The sequence below is a fragment of the Triticum aestivum genome, chromosome 6D (genome assembly GCF_018294505.1).
Source record: "Triticum aestivum cultivar Chinese Spring chromosome 6D, IWGSC CS RefSeq v2.1, whole genome shotgun sequence".
NCBI lineage: Eukaryota > Viridiplantae > Streptophyta > Magnoliopsida > Poales > Poaceae > Triticum > Triticum aestivum.
The window spans coordinates 441,331,629-441,357,870 of NC_057811.1; the positions used below are offsets into that span (position 1 = coordinate 441,331,629).

Consider the following 26,242-nt stretch of genomic DNA (forward strand, 5'->3'; position numbering starts at 1 on the left):
TGGTATTCTCATCATCTGCTCCTGGGATATGCCTGACCCAATACACAATGGCAGCGTAAAGCTTTTTGACTGCCTCGTTTGAGTTGAAGGTCTTCTTTTTGTTGTAATCAATGAATGGAGACCTTTGAGATGCTCCGGGCCTTATTACCCTCCTCTGTCTTCGTGCAATAGGTGGTCCTAAAGAACTGCTCGTGTCAACTGCTGGTTCTCCGCATATCGGGGTGTGGCAGCTGTCTAGTGATCCAACATCTGGCTGGTGGGCTAATCCCTTGCCAGCATCAGCAGCAACGCATCCTTCATTCGTTGTTGCTGGGTCCAACTCATCCTCGTCTATGACAACCACAATTGCTTCCCCTGTTTGTGCTGCTGGAGCAAGTGCTGCAGCATGCCCAGCATCATCATCTAGGCCCAGGTCGAAAGTTGGTGCATCGCAGTACCCGTCACCATGATAGCTGCAAGAATTTGATCTGCGTATGGGTTGAAGGCCAGGGGCATCTTCTTGCGGCACATTCACAGGCGCATCATTCGCTGACCTGGTTCGCAGTAATGTTGTAGTTGGCGGCCTGGGAGGCTTGCACCTGCTTACAATGTTGAACACCTCCTCTTGTGTTAATCTGTTGTGAAAATCAGCTCTTGGTGATGCATGTTAAAATAGGTCTAGTGTGTCATGTACACGTACCCTGTACGTATGTAATTGTATGCTGATTGTTATATATATAGAAAGACGTGGAGAGGCTTTGCCCCACGGAAAACCCTAAACCCTATTTTCTAACTTGGTATCAAAGCCTACCCTAGCCGCCGCCGCCTCTCCTCCCGCCGCCGCCGCCGCAGTTTCCTCGCGGCCGCCTCGATGTCCACCGCGCCGGCACCCACGATGACCCCCTCCTCTGCGCTCACGCTCACCACCCCCTCCGCGCTCGTCCCGATCGCCCCCGTCATCGCCCCACCCGCCGCGACGGCTCCCACCCCCGTCCTTCCGCCCATCGCGGTCTCGCTTGACCGCAGCAACTTCATGCTCTGGAGGGCTCTTGCCCTTCCCAACTTCGCCGGAGTTTGCCTCCACGGCTTCCTCGATGGCTCGGCCACCGCGCCGGCGCCGACCGTGACGACAGGCACCGGCGAGGCCGCCCGCACCGTGTCCAACCCCGACTACGAGCAATGGTGGACGCTGGATCAGAAGGTTCTCGGGCATCTCCTCGGTTCGATGAGCGTGGAGATCTCCGCGCAGCTCATTGGCTGCAGGTCGGCCGCCGCCGCCTGGGCGGCCGTGCACACCATGTTCGCCGCCGAGAACAGCGCCGGTGTGCGCAACCTCCGGCGCCAGATTCAGGCGCTTCACAAGGGAGATCGTCCCGCCGGCGAGTATATGCAGAAGGTCAAGGCCCTCGCTGACTCGATGGCCGCCGCCGGCTCTCCTCTTCGCGATGATGAGATCATCGACTACATGCTGACCGGGCTCGGCTCGGCGTTCAACCCCATCGCCGCCTCCATGAACTTCGCGGGCGTGCCAATCACGTTCCCCGTGTTCTACTCCAGCGTTCTCCACTACGAGGCCCTTCAACAGCAGCAGTCCGAGCACGAGGATTGGCAGTCCTCCGCCAATGCCGCGTCTCGACCGGTCTACAACAACACTTCCAGCCGAGCCTCCGATTCTGGCCGCCCGAGCGGCGGCCGCCCCTCCGCCGGTTCCCTCCCGCCCAGCTCGAGCGGCTATGGCAACAGCCAGGGCAACCCCTCTGGTCGTAACAACAACAACGGCGGCAATAGCCGCAATGGAGGAGGAAACGGAGGTGGCAACGGGGGTGGTCGCAACCGCCGCTGGCGTCCCCAGTGCCAGATATGCAAGAATTGGGGTAATGAGGCCGGCGACTGTCGCAGCCGCTATGATCATGACCACCGCGCCGCCAACTCCGCGTCCACATCCTCCTCCCATGAGCCGCCGCACTGGATTCTGGACACCGGTGCGACGGACCACCTGACGAATGATCTTGATCATCTACACTTCCACGAGCGCTACGGCGGGAAGGATCAAGTGCAAGTGGCAAACGGTGCAGGTTTGTCTATTTCGCATATTGGTCATTCCACTATACCTGGTTCATCCCTTCGTTTACGCAATATTCTTCGTCTACCACACATTCATCAACATCTTCTCTCCGTTTATCATCTCGTCCTTGATAATGATGTTTTTGTGGAATTTCACCGTTTCTTTTTCCTTGTCAAGGACACGGCCACGAAGAAAATCCTTCTTCATGGTAGATGTCATGGTGGACTCTACCCCATCCCGTTCGGTCACGCGTCGTCATCCTCCACCCTCCAAGCGTCCCTCAGCGTCAAGACCACCCCGTCCCAGTGGCACCAGCGTCTCGGTCATCCCTCGAATAATATTGTTCACAACATTGTTAGGAATAATGATTTAGTGTGTTCTTCTGAACGTCAGACTTCCGTGTGTGATGCTTGTCAGCGTGCTAAAAGTCGACAATTGCCTTATCATTTATCACATCATGTTTCCACTATGCCTCTTGAGTTAATTCATTCTGATGTTTGGGGGCCAGCTATTGCTTCTTCCGGAGGTTATAAATATTATGTGAGCTTTGTTGACGATTACTCTCGCTTCTCTTGGATTTATCTCCTTAAGATAAGTCTGACGTTGAGCAAGTATTTTATGCCTTTCAGGCTCATGTTGAGCGTCTTCTCCACACTAAAATCATAGCTGTTCAGTCCGATTGGGGTGGTGAGTATCACCGGTTGCATCGTTATTTCCAACGCACTGGCATCTCTCATCGTGTGTCTTGCCCGCACACGTCTCAGCAGAACGGCATTGCTGAACGCAAACACCGTCATCTTGTTGAAACAGGCCTTGCTTTGCTGGCTCATTCTTCTCTCCCATTGCGTTTTTGGGATGAGGCATTCCTTGCGGCATGCTATCTCATTAATCGCATGCCTACACCTGTTCTTCAACAAGATACACCCATATATCGTCTCCTTAAGGTGCACCCCGATTATAAGTTTCTTCGCACTTTTGGGTGCGCCTGCTGGCCTAGTTTGCGCAAATATAATGCACACAAACTTGCTTTCCGATCCACCATGTGTGTTTTCTTGGGCTACAGTCTGATGCATAAGGGATACAAGTGTCTTGATAGTTCCACGGGACGTATCTACATCTCCCGTGATGTTGTTTTCGACGAGTCTGTTTTTCCCTATGCCACTCCTGGGGTCACTGTCGATGTCTCTTCTTTGGCTGATGTTCTCTTTTCCTCCCACTGAACCGGCTACGGGTGACCATATGCGCAAATACGACTTGTCCTATTTGTCTACTGACACGCCTGTCCCAGGCCCTGTTGCTTCTGTGCAGGATTCTTCGGCTCCGCCCTCTCCGGCGCTCAACGTGCATGGCGCATGCACGCCCTCTGCCCGCCGCCCCCACGTGGCCGTCGCGCAGCCCTCCTTGGCGATCGACGTGCATGGGACATGCACGTCTCCCTGCTCGGCTCCTGCGTCGCCCGGCTCGGTCGTCGCCTCGCCCGGCCTGGCTGGTCCATCGGCTACCGCCTCGCCCGGCTCGACCGGCCCGTCCACGGACCCGGCCACTTCGCCCGGCCCCTCCGCGGCCTCCTTGCCGCGCGGTGACGCGGTGTCCCCCGCCCCGGTGCTCGAGGATGCTGCTCCGCCATTGCCACCGCAGCTCGCGTCGCCCTCTGTTGAGGGGAGTCCAGCTCCCTCGACCGCGACGCCCCCAGCTGCTCCTGCACACACCATGGTTACCCGCACTCGCGATCATACTCGCTGTGCTCTTGTTCCTACTGACGGGACTATCCGCTATGATCCCCGTCGCCGTGCGTTTCTTGCGGTGCATGTCTCTCATCGCGATGCTCTCCGTGAGACTGCCTGGCGTACCGCGATGATTGATGAGCTCGCTGCTCTGCATCACAACAAGACTTGGGTTCTTGTGCCTCGGCCGCGCGGTGTCAATGTTGTTGGGAGCAAATGGATCTTCAAGACCAAGCACCGTCCGGATGGCTCTGTTGATAAGTACAAAGCTCGTCTGGTCGCCTGTGGTTTCACACAACAGCTTGGCATTGACTATGGTGATACCTTCAGTCCGGTTGTCAAGCCGGCCACCGTTCGTTTGGTTCTTGCCTTGGCTGTTTCTCGCGGTTGGAGTCTTCGGCAGATTGATGTCAGCAATGCTTTCCTTCATGGGTATCTCTCCGAGGACGTCTATATGCAGCAGCCACCTGGTTTCGAGGATGCTCGTTTTCCCTCGCATGTGTGCAAGCTTCAGCGCGCACTCTATGGACTCAAGCAGTCCCCTCGTGCATGGTACGCTCGGCTCAGTGCTCGTCTTCTCGCTTTGGGTTTTGCCTCCTCCAAAGCAGATACATCTCTGTTTTTCTTTTGCTATCATGATGTTCAGATCTATATGCTTGTCTATGTGGATGACATTGTCATTGTCGGATCTTCTCCACGTGCGGTTGATGGTCTTGTTCATGCCCTCGCTGCCAGTTTTCCTATCAAGGACCTTGGGCCGTTGTAGTATTTTCTTGGTCTGGAAGCGTCCTACAATTCAGGGGGGATGACATTGACTCAACGGAAGTATGCCTTGGATCTTTTACACCGTGTGAGCATGGAGAATTGTAAGCCTACTTCCACACCGCTATCTACTTCCGAGAAGCTTGCACGAGTGTCTGGACGGCCTCTCAGTACCGATGATTCTTTCCGGTATCGCGGTGTTGTTGGTGGACTGCAGTATTTAACACTCACCCGTCCGGATATTTCATTTGCAGTGAACTAGGTGTGTCAGTTTCTCTCACAGCCCACTGATGCTCATTGGGAAGCTGTTAAGCGGATTTTACGCTATGTGAAAGGAACGTTGCACACAGGGCTGAAATTCCGCAAGGCTGTCTCTACTAGCATTAGTATCTTCACTGATGCAGATTGGGCAGGTTGTCCAGATGATCGTCGATCAACTGGAGGTTTCGCCATATTCGTTGGACCGAACCTCATTTCCTGGAGTTCGAAGAAACAACCAACAGTGTCGAGGTCGAGCACAGAGGCCGAGTACAAAGCCTTGGCGAATGGAGCTGCTGAAGCCATCTGGGTAGAGTCACTACTCAAAGAGCTTGGAGTGTCTCAGCAGCGTGTTCCGGTTCTCTGGTGTGATAACTTAGGGGCCACATATCTGACTGCCAACCTAGTTTTCCATGCACGTACCAAGCACATCGAGATTGATTTTCACTTTGTGCGTGAGCGTGTTGCTTCTGGAGCTCTTGACGTCAAATTCATTTCTTCTAACGATCAGCTGGCTGATGTGTTTACTAAACCAGCCACCAGACAGATGCTAGACCGTTTTAGTACCAATCTAAACCTTGTACAGAGTAGAAGTTCAGATTGAGGGGGAGTGTTAAAATAGGTCTAGCATGTCATGTACACGTACCCTGTATGTATGTAATTGTATGCTGATTGTTATATATATAGAAAGACGTGGAGAGGCTTTGCCCCACAGAAAACCCTAAACCTTATTTTCTAACTATGCAGACTTGCTTGGATGCTCTGTGGTAGCTCTTGGAGACAGCAGTTTGACAGATTGACAACCTCCTTCCGTGTTTGGTATTGAAGAATCTGTATGAATTGTCACCTTGGGGCTTGCGGTTGCAGTTGAGTCTTCCTGAACAACTCTGCTAGTTTTGACTGTGACCACTTCAGTTGGCATACTGGTATCTGCAGTTGGCACCTTTGCAGCCTGAGTTGGCACCAAACTAGCAGAACTTGGCAGTCCTGCAGCGTTGGCTGTGGCACGTTGTTCTGTCTCGTGTCTGGACCCCACACCTTCCCTGCCCTGTTCCTCCTTTATGCACTTGGCAAACTTGACAATCTTTTGTTGCTTAGCTGGTTTATGTGGGGCTGTTGACAGAGGAATCTTCCCCTTGATCTGTTGAACTCCTGTGATGGTTGTAGGCTCAACAGGTATTGCTGACACATCTTCAGTGGTGGTTGGCTCTCTGATCACTACAATTGGCACAACAGTTTGCGCCACAGCTTCCTTGTCCACATTTATTTCTACATCTACCCTCGACATCTGTTGCTTGGTTTGAGGCAACTTTAGATTCTTCTTCATTGTAACTCCTTTGCTCTTCTGGACCACATGAGGGTTTGCCACAGATGTTGCCTTGCTCTTGCTGGAGCTGATATCTGGAAGATGCTTCAAATATTCCTTGTATTTATCCTTCGAATGAACCCAATTAAGACCCTTCCCTGCTTCCTCCATGTCAACTGGATTCTTTTCAGCCTCACTCAAGAAGAACAGATTGTGGTCAACAGCAAAATCAATCTTGTCACACAACTCTCGCTCGTGGAAATCTGGCACAGGGAAGGTGGTTGGCAAAGCTGGCTTCATGTTGCACAGCTTGAACATGTCAATGCTGCCCTGAGACTCCGCTTCATCATTTTTCTTTGACTTTGGCAGATTCTTGTCTTTCCAGCAAGTTTTGTCAATCAACATCTGTAGTGTGCTCCTGCTGCTCATTGAGTTGCTCCTGCTGGCAGGGTTGGCAGATCTGGTTGTGTTGCCGCCTGTACCACCAGAACCAGGGGCATTGTCATCATCATCATCTGAACTGTCACTGCCTCCATTGGATCCCTCTTGATCATCAGGATCGGCATCCTCGTCTTCTTCCTTGTCCTCTCCTTCCCCCTCACTACCATCGATTGCTGCAGCTTTGTTTCCATCTCCTTCTTTGGCCTCATTTTCTTGTTCCTCCTCCTCTGCCTCACTATCTTCTTCCTTGCCCTCCTCCTCTCCTTTGTCCTATTTTCCTTTGTCCTCCTCCTCCTCTTCCTCCTCCTCCTCCTCCTCCTCTTCCTCCTCCTCCTCCTCCTCATCATCATCCTCTTCTTTGTCCTCCTCCTCTTTGTCCTCCTCTGATTCATCCTCATCTGTCTCCCCGTCGTCTTCAACATCTTGTGGTACTTCCATTTCATCATCTTCGTCTTACTCCTCCTCAGCGAACTCTTCTTCTTCTGGTATAGGTGAAACCCGTCTCTTCCTTTTTGGAGCACGGCGTGACGGAGCGGTTCCCGTTGATGTCTGCTGTACATATGGATCAACATCCGGTTCCTCATCATCGATCTTGGCAACTGCTTCAATGAAGGTGCCAACCTGTTCAGTTACTGCCTTGCACAAGTCATTGACCACTTTGGCAATCTTTGCCTTTTTCTGCATCAAAAAATTGAGTACTCATTCAATTATAAACAGTTAAAAAAAGAAATGTTGGTAAATGATCGAAATTGATTTATGCAAAAGACTTACTTGGGGATTGTACGCTAGTGGTAATTTGGATGCAACGAATGCTTGAGCTTGCAAAAGACCACCAAACAACGGTGTCTGCTCCGTGCCCCTATACTCCTCTTTAAGCTGATGTGAAAAGGAGAAAAAGAAAAGGACAAGGTTATCAAAGAAGATATTGTGTTGAAGGAAAAACAGAATGTTATAACTTGTGCAACTACAACAAAATCTTGGGCAGAAAGGATTCTACATGAATGCAACTGCACAAAACCAAAAAAAAGTGCACCCCAAGAGGTCACCTGAAAAAAATGTTTCTGCCAACTGTTGTCACACATCTGTGCAACAAGATAAGTAAAATTGTGCAACTTGAAACATATGATGTCTCATACAAAAATGAACATGTGACCACCTGCCGAAAACTAGAGCTACAAGATGTGCAACTACAGGCATCATTGTGCCATCTAATTACAGTTTTTGCGCAACTACAAAAAGTGTCTACCTAAATTTCTACCAACTTGTGCAACTGAACAACATATGCAAACAACTGCAGAGCATAAGGACAGCCAACCCCCAACTAAGCAGACTAATAGACAACCAACCTAGTACAAACGGGAAGACAACTAATGCAAAGTGCAGAACATGTGAACAACCAACTAAAAAAAGGGATGCAACCAACTGGGTAGAATTTTGTGCAACTAAACCAAAAACTAGTTCAATCAGCAATTGAATTTTCTGCCAACTGTTGTCACACATCTGTGCAACAAGATAAGTAAAATTGTGCAACTTGAAACATGTGACCACATGCCAAACTGGAGCTACAAGCTGTGCAACTACAGGCATTATTGTGCCAACTGATTACAGTTTTTGCGCAACTACCAAGAAGTGTCGAAAAGCTGGTCTCAAAATCGTATATGCACCTACCAAGGAATTAAAACTAGGCGGAAATGAATAGAACATAAAAATAGCCACTATTGAAAAAAAAACAAAAGGGAACTCACTTGTAATTTGCCAAACACACCAGGAGAGATCGTGTCCTTCTTGATCACCTTGGCAATTAGGTTACTGTCCCATGCATTCGATCGTATAGCACAGTTGCTTACTGGGATGTCATGAACGAGCGCGTCAAGGTACAGGATCTGCCGCAGAACCAAAAAAGAAAAACCAAATTTCAGTTATTATGAGGGGTATTTTTCAGAAACTATGACTGCACAAAAAGAAGAAAAACACATTGAAGTGCTAGTTTCCACTCACCATCAAGTGATACAAGCAGCAGCAAACAGTTTGCTTCGCCTGGTCCATGTTCCAGAAAGCTTCATTGATGTGTTCTGCTACAAAAAGGTAGATGTTCATGTTCTTGAGGTTTCCATGATCTAGCACGAGTCCGTAGCACTTTGGGCTCAGCCTCAGGGCCGTGGTTGGTGCTAGGAAAGTGCTGAATGCAACCGCAAGTCAAGCCATAAAGAATGTGTCATCCGTTCTTCCCCCCATATCCTTAATCATCTTGGTCCATGTACTGATCTGGGGATGAGAACTTCCAGTTATGTTGAAAGTATCTCTGAATCTCCTAGTTGTATCCTTGTCAACTTTATAACTGACTTTTAGACCCCTGTTAGGAAGATCAAATACCCTTTAAACACTGTCAGCGTCGACACGGATACTTCCCCTGCCTGGGAACACCATTTCAGATGTCTCTGGCTGGTAGGACTGCACCAGGAATTTACTGAAGTCCCCTGGAAGTGTATCTGATGAGTTCAAGAGGCCCCCAAACAACCTTGAAATTAGCTCTGACTTCTGTGGCGGGGATAACGAGTTGTTGAACTTCGCAAACCGCCCTGGTGATGCCCTTAACCTGACAGCTTGTGATGGTCGCTCCACATCTTCCCGGGCGGCCATCTCAACTCCTTCAACGCTTGCCTCATGATGAAAAAATAAAAAAAATAAACACATGACAGAAAACCGAACAGTGAAAAAACTAGCAATGATCATGTGGATCAGTATTGCAAAAACTATATAAACATAAAATGGATCATGCCAACTGATATGGTGTTTTTGTGCAACTAAGAAAGCTCATCATGGCAACTGAAGACTACCAGTGTGCAAACAGCAAGAAAACTAGGAAAACATACTAGACCTGACAACTACAGAAAGTTCTAGGGGATGTGCAATGATAAAGCATGATGTTGGAAAGAAGATAACAGCAACTAAAAAAGGGTTTGCAAGAAACAGTTCAATAGCTCATAAACACACGCAAAAAAACCACATACCTCAGCATCTGCTGCGGAAGATGAGGCAGCTCCTCCACCAACTGCTGCCTGCACAAAAATGGTGACAAATGATGTCAACTACAAAGATGTCAACTTCTGTGAAAACTATATGTACATCAAGATGACCAGTGATGTCAACTACAAGATGGTAATTGAGCAACTAGAACAAAAATAGTTGTGCCAACAGCATCATAAATTCATCAGCCCCTAAAAACCCGAGAAACATTGATATTCAAGGATTTACTTACCCTAGTAGATGATTCAGCTCGCCCTACTGCTGCTGCACGTTTAGTCCGCTTTACAACCCGAAACCGATCAACATCCTAAGAAAATAAAAAAACATGGGTGTGGGAAAAAAATTATTATATGACCCAAAATAAGGTGAATGTGTAATCAGCATGCCCTTACCTCAACTTCCTCTCCCTGCTCAACACTACGTTTTGGGCGTGGCTGGCGATTAGCAGCACGCTTTGTCCTCCGGCGAAGGGACTGACTTCCAGAACCCTAATTAAGCAACCAAAAAAACATGAAAAAAAGGACATAAGCATACATGGATAAGTTGAAAACAACTCAAATATGCAGAAAAAATGAGAAAAATACATCTCCTTCATTGCCATCAGCTTCTCCTCCTATTATAACCATTTTTAGCTTGTGGGGAAAATACAAGAAAAGAAAACATAGTTAGAAGATGCGCAAAATGAAGTACAGAACCAACTAGTACATGGATGCAGCCAACTAATCAGGCAACTTGTGCAACTGAACAACGCGTAGACAGACAACCTAGCACAAAACAGCAAGCAAACTAAGCAGGGCAACTAGTATCCATTGTAAAACACATGGACAACCAACTAGTATAGTGATGCAGCCAAATCAGTAGGCAACTTGTGCAACTGAACAGCGTGTAGACAACCAACTAGTATAAACAGTTAGGAACAGTAAACCAACTAACCAAGACAACTAGTGCAACTGCAGAGCATATGGACAACCAACTAATATATAGATGCAGCCAACTGGGGAGAATTTTGTGCAACTACAAACATATACAACAAGTTCAATCAGCCATTGCATTGCACACAGCATGCGCACATCTAACAAACAACAACATGAACTCAGCATAAAACTTGAAGAAGGACTAGGAGAAATCATATAAACCAACTAAAGTTTAACTGTGGCAAAGTAATAACTAGGCAGAAAATAGTTAACTAAAGGCAACAAGCTCATTATGATAACTTGTGCAACTGGGACAAAACAGAACTTGTGCAACAAGAATATACAATATTGGAAATTTGGCAGGCATTGTAACTAATTTGCACAAATAATGGACCCTGGTTGCACACAGCAGGGGAAACACATATACAACCACATACACAACAAGACTAACAGATTGGGTAGACCATATTAGCAACTCGAACACGAAAGCAGAGCAACTTGTGCAACTCAAAAACAGCATATATACAGCCAACTAGTATATGGATGCAGCTAACTAATTGTGCAAATGAACAACATATAGACGGTCAACCTAGTGCAAAACAGCAAACCAACTAAGCGGGACAACTAGTGCAGGTGTAGAATATATGGACAGCCAACTAGTAAAAGTGATGCAGCCAACTGAGCAGGCAACTTGTGCAGCTGAACAGTGTGTAGACACCCAACTAGCACAAACTGGTGCAACTGCAGAACATAGGGACAACCAACTACTATATGAATGAAGCCAACTAGATAGAATTTTGTGCAACTAATAGAAAATCCTCTCTACCTAAATCTTTGTACAACAACTTCAAATCAGCCAATACATTGCGCATAGCATTACGCACATCTAACAATATCTGTACAACAACTTCAAAATCAGCCAACTAGGTACATCAACTTGTGCAACCGGACTAAAAATGAATACCAACTAGTTCAAACATATATCCAACTAAGAACGAACAACTTGTGCAACTGGAACACAAGTGTCTACCAACTACACAGCAACTTCTGCAAACTCGAACACAGCTAAGAGACAGCAAGTTCACAGAACCGCAAATGCATAGCCAACCAGTTCATAAACTTCCCGCAGCGGCCATGAACAACGAATCAAGGACGAATCGCGGGACAAAAACCACCACCACTACCGCACAAAAACGAAGCAAAACACAGCAAGGGCTCCCCCTCTATGCAGCCCGCCACCCGTCGACCTAGACACCACCTCGCCACCGGCGACGAGACAGAGAGAGGGAGGATAGCAGAGGGCAGTCACGGACGTCTGCCTCGAGCGCAAATCCAACAACCACCTGCACCAACAACAAACGCATTCCCCCCACGAATCCCCACCATTACTGTCCCTTGCTGCCGCACAGATCCAATGACATAAGAGTCGAACGGAAGCACACCCATCCCACCCGAAAAGCATCTACACCAAAACGACCGTGCGAGGAAGTTGATGCCACAGAAACCGCAGAAACCCTAGGAATCCCAGCCCGCCATTTCCGCCGCCGACGACCTCGAGACGACCTAGACCCCCGGCGACGAGACAGAGAAAGGAGAGATGCATTGGGTACCTGCAACGCCGACGAGGGCCAGCAGCGAACCCCCCGCGGTCCACCGGAGATTTGGAAAGCCGCAACGCGATTTCGCCGCAGAGCGAGGGCAGAGGAGAGGAGCGGAGAATGGGGGAGGAACAGGAGAGAAAGGGCGAGAACGGCTCGCGTTTCGAAAACGGCCGCCCACGATCTACGCCACGCCCGGTTACATGTGGGTCCACGCTTGTCCGGATGTGGACAAACCGCCCACGACCGCGCGGTTGGACGAAACCGACCAGGCGACACCTGGCGCTCGCGCGAGGCCGATCGCAAGCGATCGTGCGGTCACGGGCCGGCCGCCCGGTTCGTCTAGTTGGTGCGCGGCCACTTTTTAGATTTTAGGCAGATTGTATTAATCGGTGGGTGATGCTGTAAGCACTCGTGTAAAGAAATCAGATAGCTGGCTTTGTAAGCATCGGCCAAATACGAGCAAGCATTTTAATACTGCTATTATCTTATCATTCACATGATGTCACCTTGTACGTTTATTGTAATCTTGCTCTATTTTCTATCTTTGTTTCATTCTGCTTGCTTTTTTCTAACTGACCTTGCTTTCCGACTCCACAGGCCAAGATAAGAATGCGAGCAAAGTGATAACATGAAAGGGATGGCAAACCCCCCTCAAGATCGAAAGTTCCATTAATTTTTTCCGTAAGATCCAAAAATGGGTTCCACTATCAAGGGATAACGGACCAAACAACAAAACTGAGCATCCAAATGCGCCGAACATAAGCGAAACTAAAATTCAAAAGGTAAAAGTTCTAGCAAACCAAGTTTTTTGCTAGAACGCTGCCTCGTCTAAGCTAGCAGCACGAGATAAAGGTTTTCCATCTCTTTCGGCATTAACTAAACTACTCCCTCCGTTCCTAAATACTCCCGTATGTAGAGATTTCAATATGAACTACATACAGATGTACATAGACGTATTTTAGAGTGTAGATTCACTCATTTTGCTCCGTACGTATTTAGGAACCGGAGGGAGTATACGGGACAAAAGATGATGATTTTTAGATGCCAGTAAGAACAGCTCTGGCATGAAAGCAAACTAAATGATAGAACAAGTTGTGAGACGAGCAAAAGTCAAAACAGCCGGCCTATGCTGTCACCCTTCCCAATTCCCATCCACCATTCCTAATACCCACCCACCGGTGTAAACAAGGCCTGATGATTTTACTACTGCCCTCCAGTTTTGATTGTGCTACTACCTGCCCTGTTCACGTCACCGGTGCGGCCACGGCGAGCGCCACCGCCAGCCTTCCGGTTGATCCCGGACGCAACGCAGCCTCAGCAGTCCCCCTCCAGCTCTGATGATCTCTACCAACACTGACTAGTAACCTCAGTGCCAGAGAGACCTGTGGCAGATGCGCTCGCCATGGGCAAGAAAGCCGGTGACGCTGAGCAGGCTGGACGCCTCCCTGAGACGTCAACCAGCAACGGCGCCGCGGTTCGTCGATGCACCGCTCAAGTGGGCGCGGCTCTCAGCGCTAAGTGCGTCGTCGCGTTGATCCTCGGTGCCGTCGTCTTCCTCTCGGCCTTCTTCATGCTCCTTCAATTCCGATCACCGGGGAACAGCGTGCCTGATGCCCCCGGCACACTCATCGGTAAGGACGGCTTCTTTAGCACCAGGTTTCAGCCATGATCAGCTATCTCCAGCCATGTGTGCCTTCCAAAGCTCCATGTCTTCGATAGGAACTATGCCATGAATCTAGATAGTAAAATACGAAAACCTCCTTCTCAGTAATAAACCATAGTCAACAATCAGCTACAGCAGTCAGCAGTTACCATGTTTTGACGACAAAACATTCACTTCTCCAGATGAAATTCAGGCTGGTTTCATCTTGTTGAAGCCACTTGCGCAACTCGCTCCACATGCCGCGGAGCTACAACAAGAGATAAACCGTCAAATTGGAGTCCCCAACACTACGGTATGCTACCACTACCAGCCCCAATTCAAGCCACTCGAGAAGACATGCTGAATACTGACCGAGACAATTCTGCAGGTTTCCGTCTCTATGCAGGCATTATTCTTGAGCTTCACTGTTGTAGAATTTGATGTTCTTCCTGACCCAATAAACACCTCCATAAGTGCGCGATCCATGCACGCATTGAGGAAAAACTTGATCCAGCTTACACTTCAGCAGCTGAATTTATCGCTGACACCATCGGTCTTCGGATATCCATTGTGCGTACAGATGCTGGGGTTCCCAGGAGGGATCACAATAGAATTAGAACCCCTACAGGATGATTCCATTCTACAAGTTGCACAGCCTATTTTCAATGTCACGCTTGACATGAGCATTCGCCAATTGAGGGGACTGATTGAGGAAATGAAGGAGGATCTTGGGCATTTACTGGATGAGGTACCATATGAGCTCCCCCCCTTTCTACATCTCATATGGGTTTTTTCTTCTTCTGATTAACATCTTTCCTAGAAGATCTTGACATAAAGTGACAACATGCTATCTACATGCAGGACATATACATAGATCTGACAAATAAGAATGGCTCAACGATTGCCCCACCAGTTATAGTCCAAGTTTCCCTCTCCCCAGATGACCGCGGCGTTTATGAAGAAATGGGGAGGCTGAAACAGCTGGCTGAAATCATCACAGAATCAAGTTCAATGAACCTTGGCCTAGACCCATCGGTTTTTGGTAGAATCAAGGATCTCAAGTTGGCTCCGCGTCTGCAAGCCCTCGTTCCATCATTTGCTCCTAGCTCATCTCCAACGCAAATGTCATTCACTTCCATGCCTCCATATTCACAGCCAATGCCATCCCCTTCCATGCCTCCATATTCACAGCCAAGTAGAACCAATCTTTGTGCACATTGTTCATGCCCTGCTTGGATGAAACTAAATGCAACCAATCCACATCGCGTGTTAATGCAACTTCCTCCAATGACAATCTCTCTTCAATTACCAACACAGCGTCATAGCGGGAATGGACCTGGGCACAAGCAAAGTGGCAATGCAATGGCCGCACCAACCTCCATTGCGCCATCATCCCAACCGTAGTAATAAGGTAAAAATAATATGCTTTTGGATTCATCGATGCAGTTATTAAATCGTTTGATATATTTAGAAGAATAATATGTATCTGATAATAATAAAATGATTGGAATACGCCAATGCGTTCATCTCTTACTTTAACACTGTTAGTTATAAAATAAAGAATGCATTTACCTAACCTTTTAAAACATTTTTAAAAAGAGGCTGCATGATATGAACAAAGGAATTTGGATACATTCATGAAGGTATACTGGTCTGATTTTTTTTTTTGTATGTTGAATTTTCTTCAGGTACTTGTACAGTCGAGCAAGATTCAAGTTCCAATTGGAATTCTACAAAAGCAGGCCTCTCAGCCTCAGGCAGATCAGAATTTGCATGTTAAGACTATTTTGCAGCTTATATTACAGTGCAACACTTCGATAACATATCGCGAGTTGCACCAAGGTTGGGAATTTGGGATGTAGCAACTCTATGCTTAAACTAACGTCCTATTTTGTAAGAAATCTAGGCCAAGTTTAATTACAGACCTATACTCACATGAAACCCGGACAAATCCCAAGGTCCATGTATAGTAGAATTAGCAAGTTACAGCTACAAAAGTGGCTAGCCACCATATGTTCCTAAAGACATGTTCTTGGTTGTTTATCTGTTCAGATAACCATTTTTTCCCCAGGCAGGTCATGCATTTGCATACGCCAGACATTGCTCTTATCTCCAAGAGCCCCTTGGATATTGATTTACTGGCCTGAATCTTGCTTATGAGTCAGATGTTCTGTAAATGCTCCTTGCATAAAGTTTTTCACTTGTTAACAAGAGAAAACTCAGTATTGTAAGTTTTGCAACTGTATGTCTAAGATGTCACACACACAGAAAAAAACATATTATATCTTTCTCGTGTTTTGGATGTTTCTCTCTATGAAATCGATATTATGAAGACACGCGTAAACCAAACTAAATGTACAAAAAAAAGTTAAGCAATTGAAAATCATGGTTTACAACTTACAACCAAGGACAATAACAGCAATCATCATACCACCTATTGCCACTCTTACAGCTGCAGCTCTAAATGCAAAGCTGACGATTGAACTTTCGAAGTACAATTATATCCTTACTGATCAAACACGCTGGATACTTTCTTTTGTATGAGCTCCACAGTTAGTCGGGGAGACAGCCTCGGAAGTATTTCCTGTAATACGAGTAGTCACATTTACATCAGTTAATGTCATTCCAAACAATGAAGCCTAGAATAATAAAACACCGAGGGGGTAACTCTCACAAATAATGCATCATCACAATGATTGAAATATCTATCAGATACCAATAAGGAATGGTCTTTAGGCGAGCTGGAAAGCAAGAGAGAATTCCTTGTCTTCACCACCGGATCATCTTTAAAAAAATTGCTGATTTGTCCGGAGTGATCTTATTATAAGCGCGTGCAGGTCAAGGCACAAATGCGTGGTAAACCTCTATCAAGTTTGTGCTACCCAAACATACCGTGATATGTTAATAATTCTTCATCGAACAACGAAGCTATGATTTTATTATTTGTGGTGATTATACCGACTACAGTGAACCAGCGAAGCATAACCTCTGCCTGCTTTCGTTTATCGAATTGTGGCACATGTTGAATACTGGTATCATAATTTGGCTCTGTGCAAGCTTACTTACATTGCGTAGCTGAAAACATGGCGAAAAGGGTAAATCACGAGCGGATCAATGGGTACCTCGGTGCCGTCGGCGAGCACCTTGGCCAGCACCGGGATCTCGTACTGGTACAGCCGCTCCCACTCCGGGTTCGTCGTGATGTCCCTCTCCTGATCGAATTAGTCCAGCACCCAAAGTAAGCATCATCCATCTCAGCACGATAAAGAGGAAGGCGCGTTAGCTACGAACTGGTCGGGGCCACTTGCCTGGAGCTCGAGGGAGGCGAGGGAGTAGGGGGTGCCGGCGAGCAGCACGGCGGCGTGGAGCTTCTCCTTGAGGCCGTCGCAGAGGCAGCACCCGGGCTTGGTGTAGAGCACCAGCCTCCGCGGCGCCGCGGGCGAACTCGACGCCTCCCCCGCCGCCGCCGCGCAGAGGAGGCGGGACGCGGCGGCGGCAGGGCGGGCGCGCGGCGCCGCGATGCGGACGGCCGCGGCGCGCGGGAGCAGCGCGGATAGCGCCGCCGCCATGCCGGTTAATCGTTGGCCGGTGAGGTGGGTGTGTGCTCGGTGGTTCGGTCCGTCGCTGACTGACGACGACGAGGAGGAGGGGGCGCGGATGAGGCGCACGTACGGGCCGCGGCCGCAAGTGACCGGTTAATGGCCCACGCGCCGAACGAGCGCTGCGCCAGATGACCATGATGATGGGCCAGAGGCCTTATCGAGCGGCTTTTGCAACGGGCCAGAAGCGTCGCTGGTCCAGACGACGCCGTAGCCACGACTTTTTCTGCTAAAAAAACAACAACTTCCTCTTCCGCTCGCCGCCGCGGTTCCCCTCCGCGCGCCGCCGGTACGACCGCCGCTGCGGCGCCCCACCTCCCTGTCGCGTCGCGTTCATCTCTCCTCATCCGCCTAGGTTACTCCTCGGTCGAGCGGCCCCGCCCCCACGTCGCTCCCTCAACTGCTTCCCTCTCCCATCTGCTGGTTTCCCGGCATGCCTTAGCGCCACTCACTGGCCGCCGCCGTCACTGCGGCGTCACGGGTGCAGATTTGGTTGCAATCTACCTATGCTTTCTGATATTTGATCTGGTAAGTTTCTGCTCGCGTTTCCTTGACTTGTACACACATGGATGAAATGGAACTAGGAATAGTGTGGGGGTGGCTCCGATGCTGGGCTTTGGCAGCATGCTAATTTAGTCGATGTGGTGAATGGATTATGTTCCCTGGTTAGCTTTACTTTCTCTCTGTATGCACGCAAATTTAGGTTGATAGGATGGCGTCAGGATGGGTGCAGTGCAGTGAAGAGCACGCTGTCTGCATTTCTTGGGTGGTATACATGCTCTTCTTTCCGATGATAATCAAAATTACCGTCCTGTTCTTTTATAGTACTAGAACGCAAGAACATTAGAACGCGTTAGTTGGTAACTTGGTATACAAATTCCAATTGGAACCGAGGACTTAAGACGGATCAGCTGGCTTGTAGTTCCCAATTACCGCCCTGTTCTTTTATGGTAGAACCCGAGAACTATAGAATGCTTTAATTGTTATATGGAGTTCAAATAGGAGCTGAGGGCTTAAAGGTGGTTTGTATTTCCAATTTTTTCTACTATGTTGTTTGTATAGAATCTGAGGCTCATACTTAGCAACCAGCTGATGGTGCTATTGTTGTAAGGATAATAATTTGATATTATTTCCACTGAGTAGTCGGAGTGACAGTGTGGAGGAGATTAGGTGCTCCCTCATGAAGGATCTCATAGAAGATAGGATTGACCTTTTGTGGTGTTTAGGGTGCTTCCCTCTGGCCACATCTGTTGATTTCCCGGCATGCTGTAGCGCCACTGCTGGCCGCCGCCGTCACTGCGGCGTCACGGGTGCAGATTTGCTTGCAATCTACCTATGTTTTCTGATATTTGATCTGGTGAGTTTCTGCTCGTGTTTTCTTGACTTGTACACACATGGATGAAATGGAACTAGGAATAGTGTGGAGGTGGCTCCGATGCTGGGCTTTGGCAGCATGCTAATTTAGTCGATGTGGTGGATGGATTATGTTCCCTGGTTAGCTTTACTTTCTCTCTGTATGCACGCAAGTTTAGGTTGATAGGATGGCTTCAGGATGGATTATGTTCCCTGGTTAGCTTTACTTTCTCTCTGTCTGCATTTCTTGGGTGTTATACATGCTCTTCTTTCGGATGATAATCAAAGTTACCGTCCTGTTCTTTTATAGTAGAACGCAAGAACTTTAGAATGCGTTAGTTGGTAACTTGGTATACAAATTCCAATCAGAGATGAGGACTTGAGACGGATCAGCTGCCTTGTAGTTCCCAATTACCGTCCTGTTCTTTTATGGTAGAACCTGAGAACTATAGAATGCTTTAGACCTTTAGTTGTTATATGGAGTTCAAATAGGAACTGAGGTCTTAAAGGTGGTTTGTAGTTCCCAATTTTTCTACTACGTTGTTTGTATAGAATATGAGGCTCATACTTAGCAACCAGCTGATGGTGCTTATTGTTGTAAGGATAATAATTTGATACTATTATTTCCACTGAGTAGTCGGAGTGAGAGTGTGGAGGAGATTAGGCTGCTCCCTCATGAAGGATCATTTAGAAGATAGGATTGACCTTTTGTGGTTATTAAGCAGTTTGTGATAAATATAATTTTAGAATTTTGACCTCAATATTACAAGCATTGGACCCAATTATTGTTGTGGTAAATCTATGGTTGTTTTGTAATTTAGCGGTCTACTGTTCTGAAGAGAAAAAAATTAATATTGAAGGGCATAATGGTGTAGAGCTCAGCCTAAAAAAATGAAGTAGGGCATTATCATCAGTTGCCAGATAATTTATATTATTGTCCACATAGTTAGAAACCTAATTATGTCTAAAGCTAGATAGCTCAGTATTTGCCCCAGTGAAAACCAGGAGCTCCCCATCTGGTGCCCCACGAGCGGTCATTGCTCCACTATTGCTTGCTTCTCCTCTAGTGTGACCTTTTTTGTTATGGGTTAGTTTAGCAAATTTCTCTAATTCAATCTCCCATGTTTCAAAGGATTTCCAACAGAATAGAACTGCCTGAGAAGTGCCAGCAGAAAAATAAAAAGTGAAGTATCATCACGTGGTCGTAAGAGAGCCATGAAAGATACATTGACAGAACAGCCTGAGAAGAAGCTTACTCACAGAATTCGTCAAAAAAGAGCAAAAGGTATCTGGCTAAATAGCAACGACACCCAGATAACAAAGCATCAATTTTACATGATATGAGCTTTTATCTCTTTTTCTGGCCTTTGTAGTTTCAGAAGTCAAAACTTTACTGGAAAAACCTGATCATGAGATAGATCGCATGAAGCTAAGTGTGATGCATATCAGGTTGTTACATGAGGCCAGAGAGCGTATTAAGGTGAGCTGGGTTGAGACACAGCTGGTGGTTCTATTTATGAAACATTATTGTGCTGTTGTTTCATGATTTTGTTTTGGCTTTTCCTAGAGTAAAACAATTCCATCAGGACCATCATCGTTTAATCAAAGGTGTGCTCTCTTTTTTCACTTCAAATATCCATGCATAGATATTTGCTCTATCTCGTGTATAACTGCCATTTCTTATTTTCTACCCAGATATTTTTACCTGAAGTGTAGTAAAAATAACCAGTCATTGACAATAATGCTACAGGCTGATTTGCAAGCTTTTTATTTCACCATGGAGATACTTCCCTGTTTCAAATACTTAGTGTCAAAAGCGCTCTTATATTATGGGACGGAGGGAGTAGATTATTTGAACTAGGCATTGCTGCGGCAGCTGTTTATTCTAGCATCTAAATTTGTCTTCTTATATTTGATGGGCTGATATACTCTTTCAATCACAGTTTGTACTGACATTTCCTATGTCATGTTCTTTGTCGATGTCTTTTCACAGCAGCTCCCAGTTTGGAGATACCAACAGTTTTGATCCTTTTGAAGAGAACTATGACAATGGCAGAAGAGAGAACCACATGGTAGAAAATGCAACCAAACTGAATTACCATTCCTACATGAACAAACAAACACGGGCCAAATGGTCGAAATCTGACACTGACTTATTTTACCAGGTATTTAGATATCAACTACTCAGGCAACTACTTTCATGTTGAATATACCTTTTTTCTTGTTGATGTTCTGTCTTGCCTATTGGAAACTTCAACCTTTTTATCTGTTCTGGTTCAGGGTCTTCACCAATTTGGTAGTGATTTTGCAATGATACAGCAGTTATTCCCTGATAAGTCCCGTGATCAGGTGCGGCAGAAGTTTAAAACCGAGGAGAAAAAGCATCCAATGCAAGTCCACGATGCTATACTTCATCGCTCAAGAGGTTAGCAATTCCTTTATAAGTGGTCCAGCCAGTATTTCTGATTTGTGATTTTTCTCAACTTAATGCTTCTGTTTTACAACTGTATGCAGATAATTTGTATTTAAAGCAAGTAATCAAACAGCTCAACATTGAAGATCTGCAGAGGGACATCAACAGTACACATAAACAAGTGGTTGCATCAATTGAAGGAGACACTGGAAATGAGGTTCTTTCCTTTCTGAAACTAACACAAAAACGCAGTGTTTAATACTGAATTTATTCCATTGACATTCTTTCTCTATTTTTTTTTGTTTAAAGCATGCGTTGCAGGATTTCATGGAGGAAGAGAATGATTCAAATTGGTCAGCTAAAGAGCTGAGCGCGCGCCAATCTGAGGTCAGAGAGGTGGAGCATGTTGCTGGGAATGCTGATGATGGCCTGGATCTGGATGTTTTTGATTGGTACTAGGACGATAATCATGATGAAAATCAGGCAAAGACAATACGGGGTCTCATTATTCTGCGAATGTGCTAATGACATGCCCTGTCCCAGTTATGTTTGCTCACGGGATTATCGAGTTACGGATGCAAATAGTACAGTTGTTAGGCCGAATACAAGCTTATTTTGCTTTTGCCTTTACAACGTACTGAACAGAGCGTCAGGGTAGCGTAGCAACACCATATTCGCTCTGTAGTAGCCACAGGAACAGGCTGCCAGCCATATTTTGCAGTCTGAAGGTGCTAAATTTGGAATCTATTGGTAGCATATCAGCCATCAAATATGTGAGGTTTTGCAGAACACATCTGTATGTGAGGCATATATACAGATACTTTACTTGTCTGCAGAGTATCTCATGCAGCCTGGGAGTTCTACTGCTACCGAGGTCATAAGGTGTAGCCTTCTGCTCTGGCATCACAATGTTGCAGCTGATACCGAAATGCGCGGAAAAGGATTGTTGCAGGATGTCATGTAGTTACACGAAGTATAATCAACCTGTCAACTCCGCGTGTTGACAGTACTTGAGTACTAGTAGTGTATGTGTAAACATCTTGTATTCTGAGTGTGTTGTAAAGTACAGCTGAAAATACACATTTTGTCGCGGCATAAATTTGGAGTACTGCGTATCCCTTAACGAAGAACTCTACTATGGATAGGCAAGAGAGTGGTTGCCAGAAGAAATACCATAATCCATTAAAATGAAGGGCAAGACGTCTGCTAACAGAGACCGGACGCAGACCAGGTCGTCCATATTCAGTATGCGTGCTCCATGTCTGAAACATTAAAATCTTGATGTGGAAAAGAGAATATACTGTGCGAAGACGCGTTTTTCTGCGAAAACAGATAAATTACTGTAAAGAGATGCTACGTAAGTGATATAGACGTGTCCTCTTTATTTTTTTCTGTAATGTTTTCTCTAATCCTCCTGTGATGCTAACAGAGCATCCACGCGTCATGCATAACAGTCTGTCATGCAATGTCTACCGATTCTGAAACACTGGTGGTGAGAACGACTGATGTTGACTGAGAAATGCACTCCTCAGCACCACACTTTGATTGTGAGATAAAGGAAAGGGATCGGCGATGAAAGCTACTGAAAGGCCAACGTTATTGTGCACCTATAATCTACCGTCTATGGTTGCTGGGTTTGCTGGCTAAGGGCACGTACAATGATGGCATATGGATACATATGCCTCATGACAAAAAGTAATTTGAGGTATTTATATTTATTTTTTCTCTCCAATGCAAGCTACCACCAGTGGGCCTTATTAAGAAATAGAAAGTAAAACTCTAGTACACATGCATCTCTACTTTTTACTCCAATCTTTTCAGCTTTTGTCACCAGACCACACTTTTTCTCTTCAAGCACCCGCCTCCAGGAGAGGATCCCGCTTCTCTATCCGAACCTACTTTACGTCATATCCGATCCTACATGGCTATGCATTGTACATGCCCTAATGGCCATGGCATGATGGCATTGTGGGGCTCCTTTGTCTTATGCAGAAAATCGGCCTATTCTTGACGACAACTTGCAGATGAAAACCAACACCGATTTTATTGTCATCAGAAATTCAGAAGATGTACAGAGGGTAGTGATGTTCGCCGTTCACGAATCCTCGACTATGGTGCACTATGTGTTTTGGCGATTATGGTGCACTATGGTGCCCGTGCTAGGAATTTAACTATGTGTTTTGGCGATTCAGTTAGAGCAACAGATGCAGATCTTACTTTCACTATCTCTCTTTGAGGTTACAGAATATATGCCTGCACCTGTCCATCGGCTGTTAAGCACTAGTAACAACTTCCTCTGAGGAAGTGCGACATATATATATGGTGGCTCCAGTGCTCGAACAAAGATGCAGGCAATGCACCAATTTTTTTTACTTGCGAAGAGGCCCCTTTTTACTTGAATCTTTTGGTGCTACACTGAGGTCTCCTAAAGTGTTTGATTTGTGCTAATTTTTTCAACTCTGAAATGAATCCGTGAGAAGATAGCCACCAACCAGTGAGTGTCGGCGTTCTGGGAACGGGGGTCCCCAGACTTGCCTGCCTGCGGTCCACGGCGTGGCTATGCTAGCGGGCATGTACGGCCCATCTTCATCAACAAGGCATTTAAGACCCTCGCGAGGGGTCAAGCCTCGCGAGGCGGACGACGCAAGACCTCCTCGGGAGCGGCCTCTCCAGGCTGTCTCGCGAGGAGCGGAGATATCAAGGCAGGGCAAACCTCGCGAGGCTCTCGTGACGTGAGCCATGACGATCAAGATCAGGCGGGCGTCAGGCAGGCGCCAGCGCCCTTGTTTCCTCTTTGGTGCTAAGGAGGCCAGCGCAGGCGCGGAGTACCGAGGCATCAGGCAAAGGTTTCCGTATCAGTGCAACAAGACCAAGACCAGCCGGACGGCAGGACGGAGGTCACCGTGGAGCCCGAAACGGCGTCACCACTAGAGCTTTCCGCAGGCGAAGACCGCTTTTGTCAGGATAAGCTGTACTAGCTGTCCCTATTCGAATTGGCCATTGTTGGCTCCCTTCCCGCTATATTTGGGAAGAGGACCAGGGCCTATATAAGTAGAACTAGCCACCACCAAAGGGAGCAGCTTGATCTCATCTGATCGAGAGCCAATCCTTAGCCACACACCGAACACAAGAACACCCCAACCTTAGGAGGCTGTTCTTCCCCTTGTACTGTTCATCATCAACCCAAGAGGCAATCCACCACCACCACACTGGAGTAGGGTATTACACCACAACGGTGGCCCGAACCAGTATAAATCTTGTGTCTTTGCGTTGAGAGTTCGTCAGGTTCATCCGCGAGATCTTAGCGAGCTAGGGCGTAGATCGGTAGGTAGGAAATCTCCACGCGCACCCCAGTGTTCGAACCTTGAGGGTTTTGCCGGAACCCGTGATCCGACATTTGGCGCGCCAGGTAGGGGTGCGCCGGAGCCTCTTCCCCGCCAGTCGACCCACCGACGCTCTGCGGCTCCGATGTCCGGTGACCCGAGGGCCGATTCCGACCGCTGGGCAGCCTGGCCAGCCCGGGCGGCGCCATCAGCCCATGAAGACCTCAACCCCGTGCTCCAGGCGGCCCGAGCGCCGTCTAACGCCGCAGGGCGCGGGCGGCGTGGCGGGGCGGCGTCCACCCTCACTCCACGACAAGCGCGAGCCGCTGCAAGGGCTGCAAGCCACGCCGCGGCAACGGCGCCGCACACATGGCGGGAGCAGGCGAACATGCGGGCCGCGCTCACGATGGCGCGGGAGTTGCTGCGGTGCCGGCTGATGGAGAGCGGCCGGGATGCCCTGCTGGAACGCGTCGCCGAGCTGCTGGATGCGACGGCGTCAGGAGCGCCGCCCTTCTGTTATCTGCTTCCCTCTCAGGCCGCTACGGGATCTCACAGCGGGCCTCGCCGCAACCACGCGCCCTCAGGTGTGCCTGGGGGCTTCGTCAACACCAGCACGGCCGGGGGCTCCACCGCCCCCATGCCGCCCCGACAGCATGGGCACGAGCGTCGCCTTCCATGGTCCCAGTGAGATGCCGCGCTACCATCCTCAGGACGCCGCGCTAGGCCGGACAACATGGAGTGTGGGGCACTACGGCGAGGTGTTCGGGGTAACGGCCCCGGAAGCCTACGTGCCCCGCATGATGGACCAGGAGTACGCGCCGGAGGACGACCCTGGCTCGTTCCTCGGAGAAGATTGGGATGAAGGGACGCAAGAAGTTGAAGCCTTCCAGGAACCGACAGAGAACCGCGAGGATAGCACCAACAACAACTACAGGATACCGCTAATCTCTCAGGAGCGGGCTTACGCTAACCATGGGCTGCAAGTGAATCAGGTCACAGCATCGGTCGACGACCCCGGCACAGCAGCATCCCTTCCGCCGGGGGAAGCACGCTGGGGGCCGCACGGAGGGAGCCGGGAGCGAGGCCCCTCCCCACGTCGCGCGAAGCCAGGCAACGCCCGGAGGTAGGCCCTCTGCCAGGGAGGTGCCGGCGAGCCTTTCCCCGGCAGAGGACCCGTGGTCGCCGAGGGCACCGCTGGCGTCCCCTTTCCCCCCTTTGTGCCGTCCAGGTTGCCGGTCGGCTCAAAGGTGGTCGAGGGTGGCGCAAGGCGGGGCCCTCATCTGGCGATATGAAGCAAGGCCGGTTCCTGTGAAGAAGGCCCAGTGCCTGTGAAGCTCGCCTCCCGTGACACTCTCACGTAATAATGAGTGGGGCTGTACACGTCCCGGAGTCTCAGGGGTGCCGGCCTCAGGCCCTGGGGCTCCCTCCCACGCCTAGTGGCAGCACTTAGCTCCGCGCTGGTGAGAAGACTCTAAGACCAGAAGACTAGACTAGGCACCGGCCGCTGTCATTTGCTTTGGATCTCTTCTTCTGTAGCCTTGCTTTCTGGATTTGGATTTAAGTTGAAGTCGAATTTTCGTTGATGCGCGCTGGGGGTGCCTTTTCTCGTTCTGATCGATTTCTCGCCATCTGGTTTTCGCCTTATTTTGGACCCGCGCGTGCACGCTAATGCCGCGGCTGGAGCACACCTCTCACGAGGCCCCCTCGGGAGGATTGACGGGCTCTACAGGAGTCCCGAAGGCTCATGACCTCACGACTCGGTTCGTGACCTGCTCCGATTAAGGTAAACCACGATGGGAACTTGCTGCCAGCTCTACGGTTTCGCGAAGGCACAC

General features: G+C 48.3%; 3 protein-coding genes and 1 long non-coding RNA gene across 6 annotated transcripts; 2 read left to right on the forward strand and 2 right to left on the reverse strand.

The window, feature by feature from the left end:
• Positions 1 to 13,404: 13,404 nt before the first annotated feature.
• LOC123145684 (uncharacterized) lies at positions 13,405 to 14,306 on the reverse strand. Its single transcript, XR_006472368.1, has 3 exons — positions 14,092 to 14,306; positions 13,890 to 13,987; positions 13,405 to 13,812 (listed from the first exon to the last, which is right to left on the reverse strand). It is a non-coding gene; the product is annotated as an uncharacterized lncRNA (long non-coding RNA).
• On the forward strand, positions 13,480 to 15,964 carry LOC123145680 (uncharacterized). Its single transcript, XM_044565149.1, has 5 exons — positions 13,480 to 13,708; positions 13,923 to 14,032; positions 14,108 to 14,467; positions 14,581 to 15,130; positions 15,408 to 15,964. The coding sequence occupies exons 1-4, from the start codon at positions 13,480 to 13,482 to the stop codon at positions 15,121 to 15,123; spliced, it is 1,242 nt and encodes a 413-aa protein (XP_044421084.1). The 3' UTR covers positions 15,124 to 15,130; positions 15,408 to 15,964.
• A 22-nt stretch (positions 15,965 to 15,986) lies between these two features.
• LOC123145683 (uncharacterized) lies at positions 15,987 to 17,424 on the reverse strand. Its single transcript, XM_044565153.1, has 3 exons — positions 17,028 to 17,424; positions 16,842 to 16,931; positions 15,987 to 16,303 (listed from the first exon to the last, which is right to left on the reverse strand). Exons 1-3 carry the CDS (start codon positions 17,286 to 17,288, stop codon positions 16,226 to 16,228), a joined length of 429 nt encoding a protein of 142 aa, XP_044421088.1. The 5' UTR covers positions 17,289 to 17,424; the 3' UTR covers positions 15,987 to 16,225.
• A 103-nt stretch (positions 17,425 to 17,527) lies between these two features.
• LOC123145681 (transcription factor TFIIIB component B'') lies at positions 17,528 to 21,875 on the forward strand. 3 transcript variants are annotated; one of them, XM_044565150.1, is made up of 8 exons: positions 17,528 to 17,846; positions 19,804 to 19,956; positions 20,045 to 20,151; positions 20,239 to 20,279; positions 20,665 to 20,836; positions 20,952 to 21,096; positions 21,186 to 21,301; positions 21,394 to 21,875. In XM_044565150.1, exons 2-8 carry the CDS (start codon positions 19,887 to 19,889, stop codon positions 21,541 to 21,543), a joined length of 801 nt encoding a protein of 266 aa, XP_044421085.1. In that variant the 5' UTR covers positions 17,528 to 17,846; positions 19,804 to 19,886; the 3' UTR covers positions 21,544 to 21,875. The 3 variants fall into 3 exon arrangements, with proteins under 3 accessions (XP_044421085.1, XP_044421087.1, XP_044421086.1); XM_044565152.1 differs by having other exon boundaries at positions 17,548 to 17,846; positions 20,668 to 20,836; XM_044565151.1 differs by having other exon boundaries at positions 17,565 to 17,846; positions 19,816 to 19,956.
• Positions 21,876 to 26,242: the final 4,367 nt, after the last annotated feature.

Excerpts from the sequence above, each read along its gene's own strand:
- LOC123145683 (XM_044565153.1), bottom strand. The coding sequence starts at position 17,288 with ATGGCGGCGGCGCTATCCGCGCTGCTCCCGCGCGCCGCGGCCGTCCGC. Across the intron at positions 16,932-17,027 it reads TCGCCTCCCTCGAGCTCCAG|GAGAGGGACATCACGACGAA; the intron begins GCAAGTGGCCCC and ends TAATTCGATCAG. Across the intron at positions 16,304-16,841 it reads TGCTCGCCGACGGCACCGAG|GAAATACTTCCGAGGCTGTC; the intron begins GTACCCATTGAT and ends CTCGTATTACAG.
- LOC123145680 (XM_044565149.1), top strand. The coding sequence starts at position 13,480 with ATGGGCAAGAAAGCCGGTGACGCTGAGCAGGCTGGACGCCTCCCTGAG. Across the intron at positions 13,709-13,922 it reads TGCCCCCGGCACACTCATCG|ATGAAATTCAGGCTGGTTTC; the intron begins GTAAGGACGGCT and ends TCACTTCTCCAG. Across the intron at positions 14,033-14,107 it reads TTGGAGTCCCCAACACTACG|GTTTCCGTCTCTATGCAGGC; the intron begins GTATGCTACCAC and ends ACAATTCTGCAG.
- LOC123145681 (XM_044565150.1), top strand. The coding sequence starts at position 19,887 with ATGAAAGATACATTGACAGAACAGCCTGAGAAGAAGCTTACTCACAGA. Across the intron at positions 20,837-20,951 it reads ACACTGACTTATTTTACCAG|GGTCTTCACCAATTTGGTAG; the intron begins GTATTTAGATAT and ends GTTCTGGTTCAG. Across the intron at positions 21,097-21,185 it reads TATACTTCATCGCTCAAGAG|ATAATTTGTATTTAAAGCAA; the intron begins GTTAGCAATTCC and ends AACTGTATGCAG.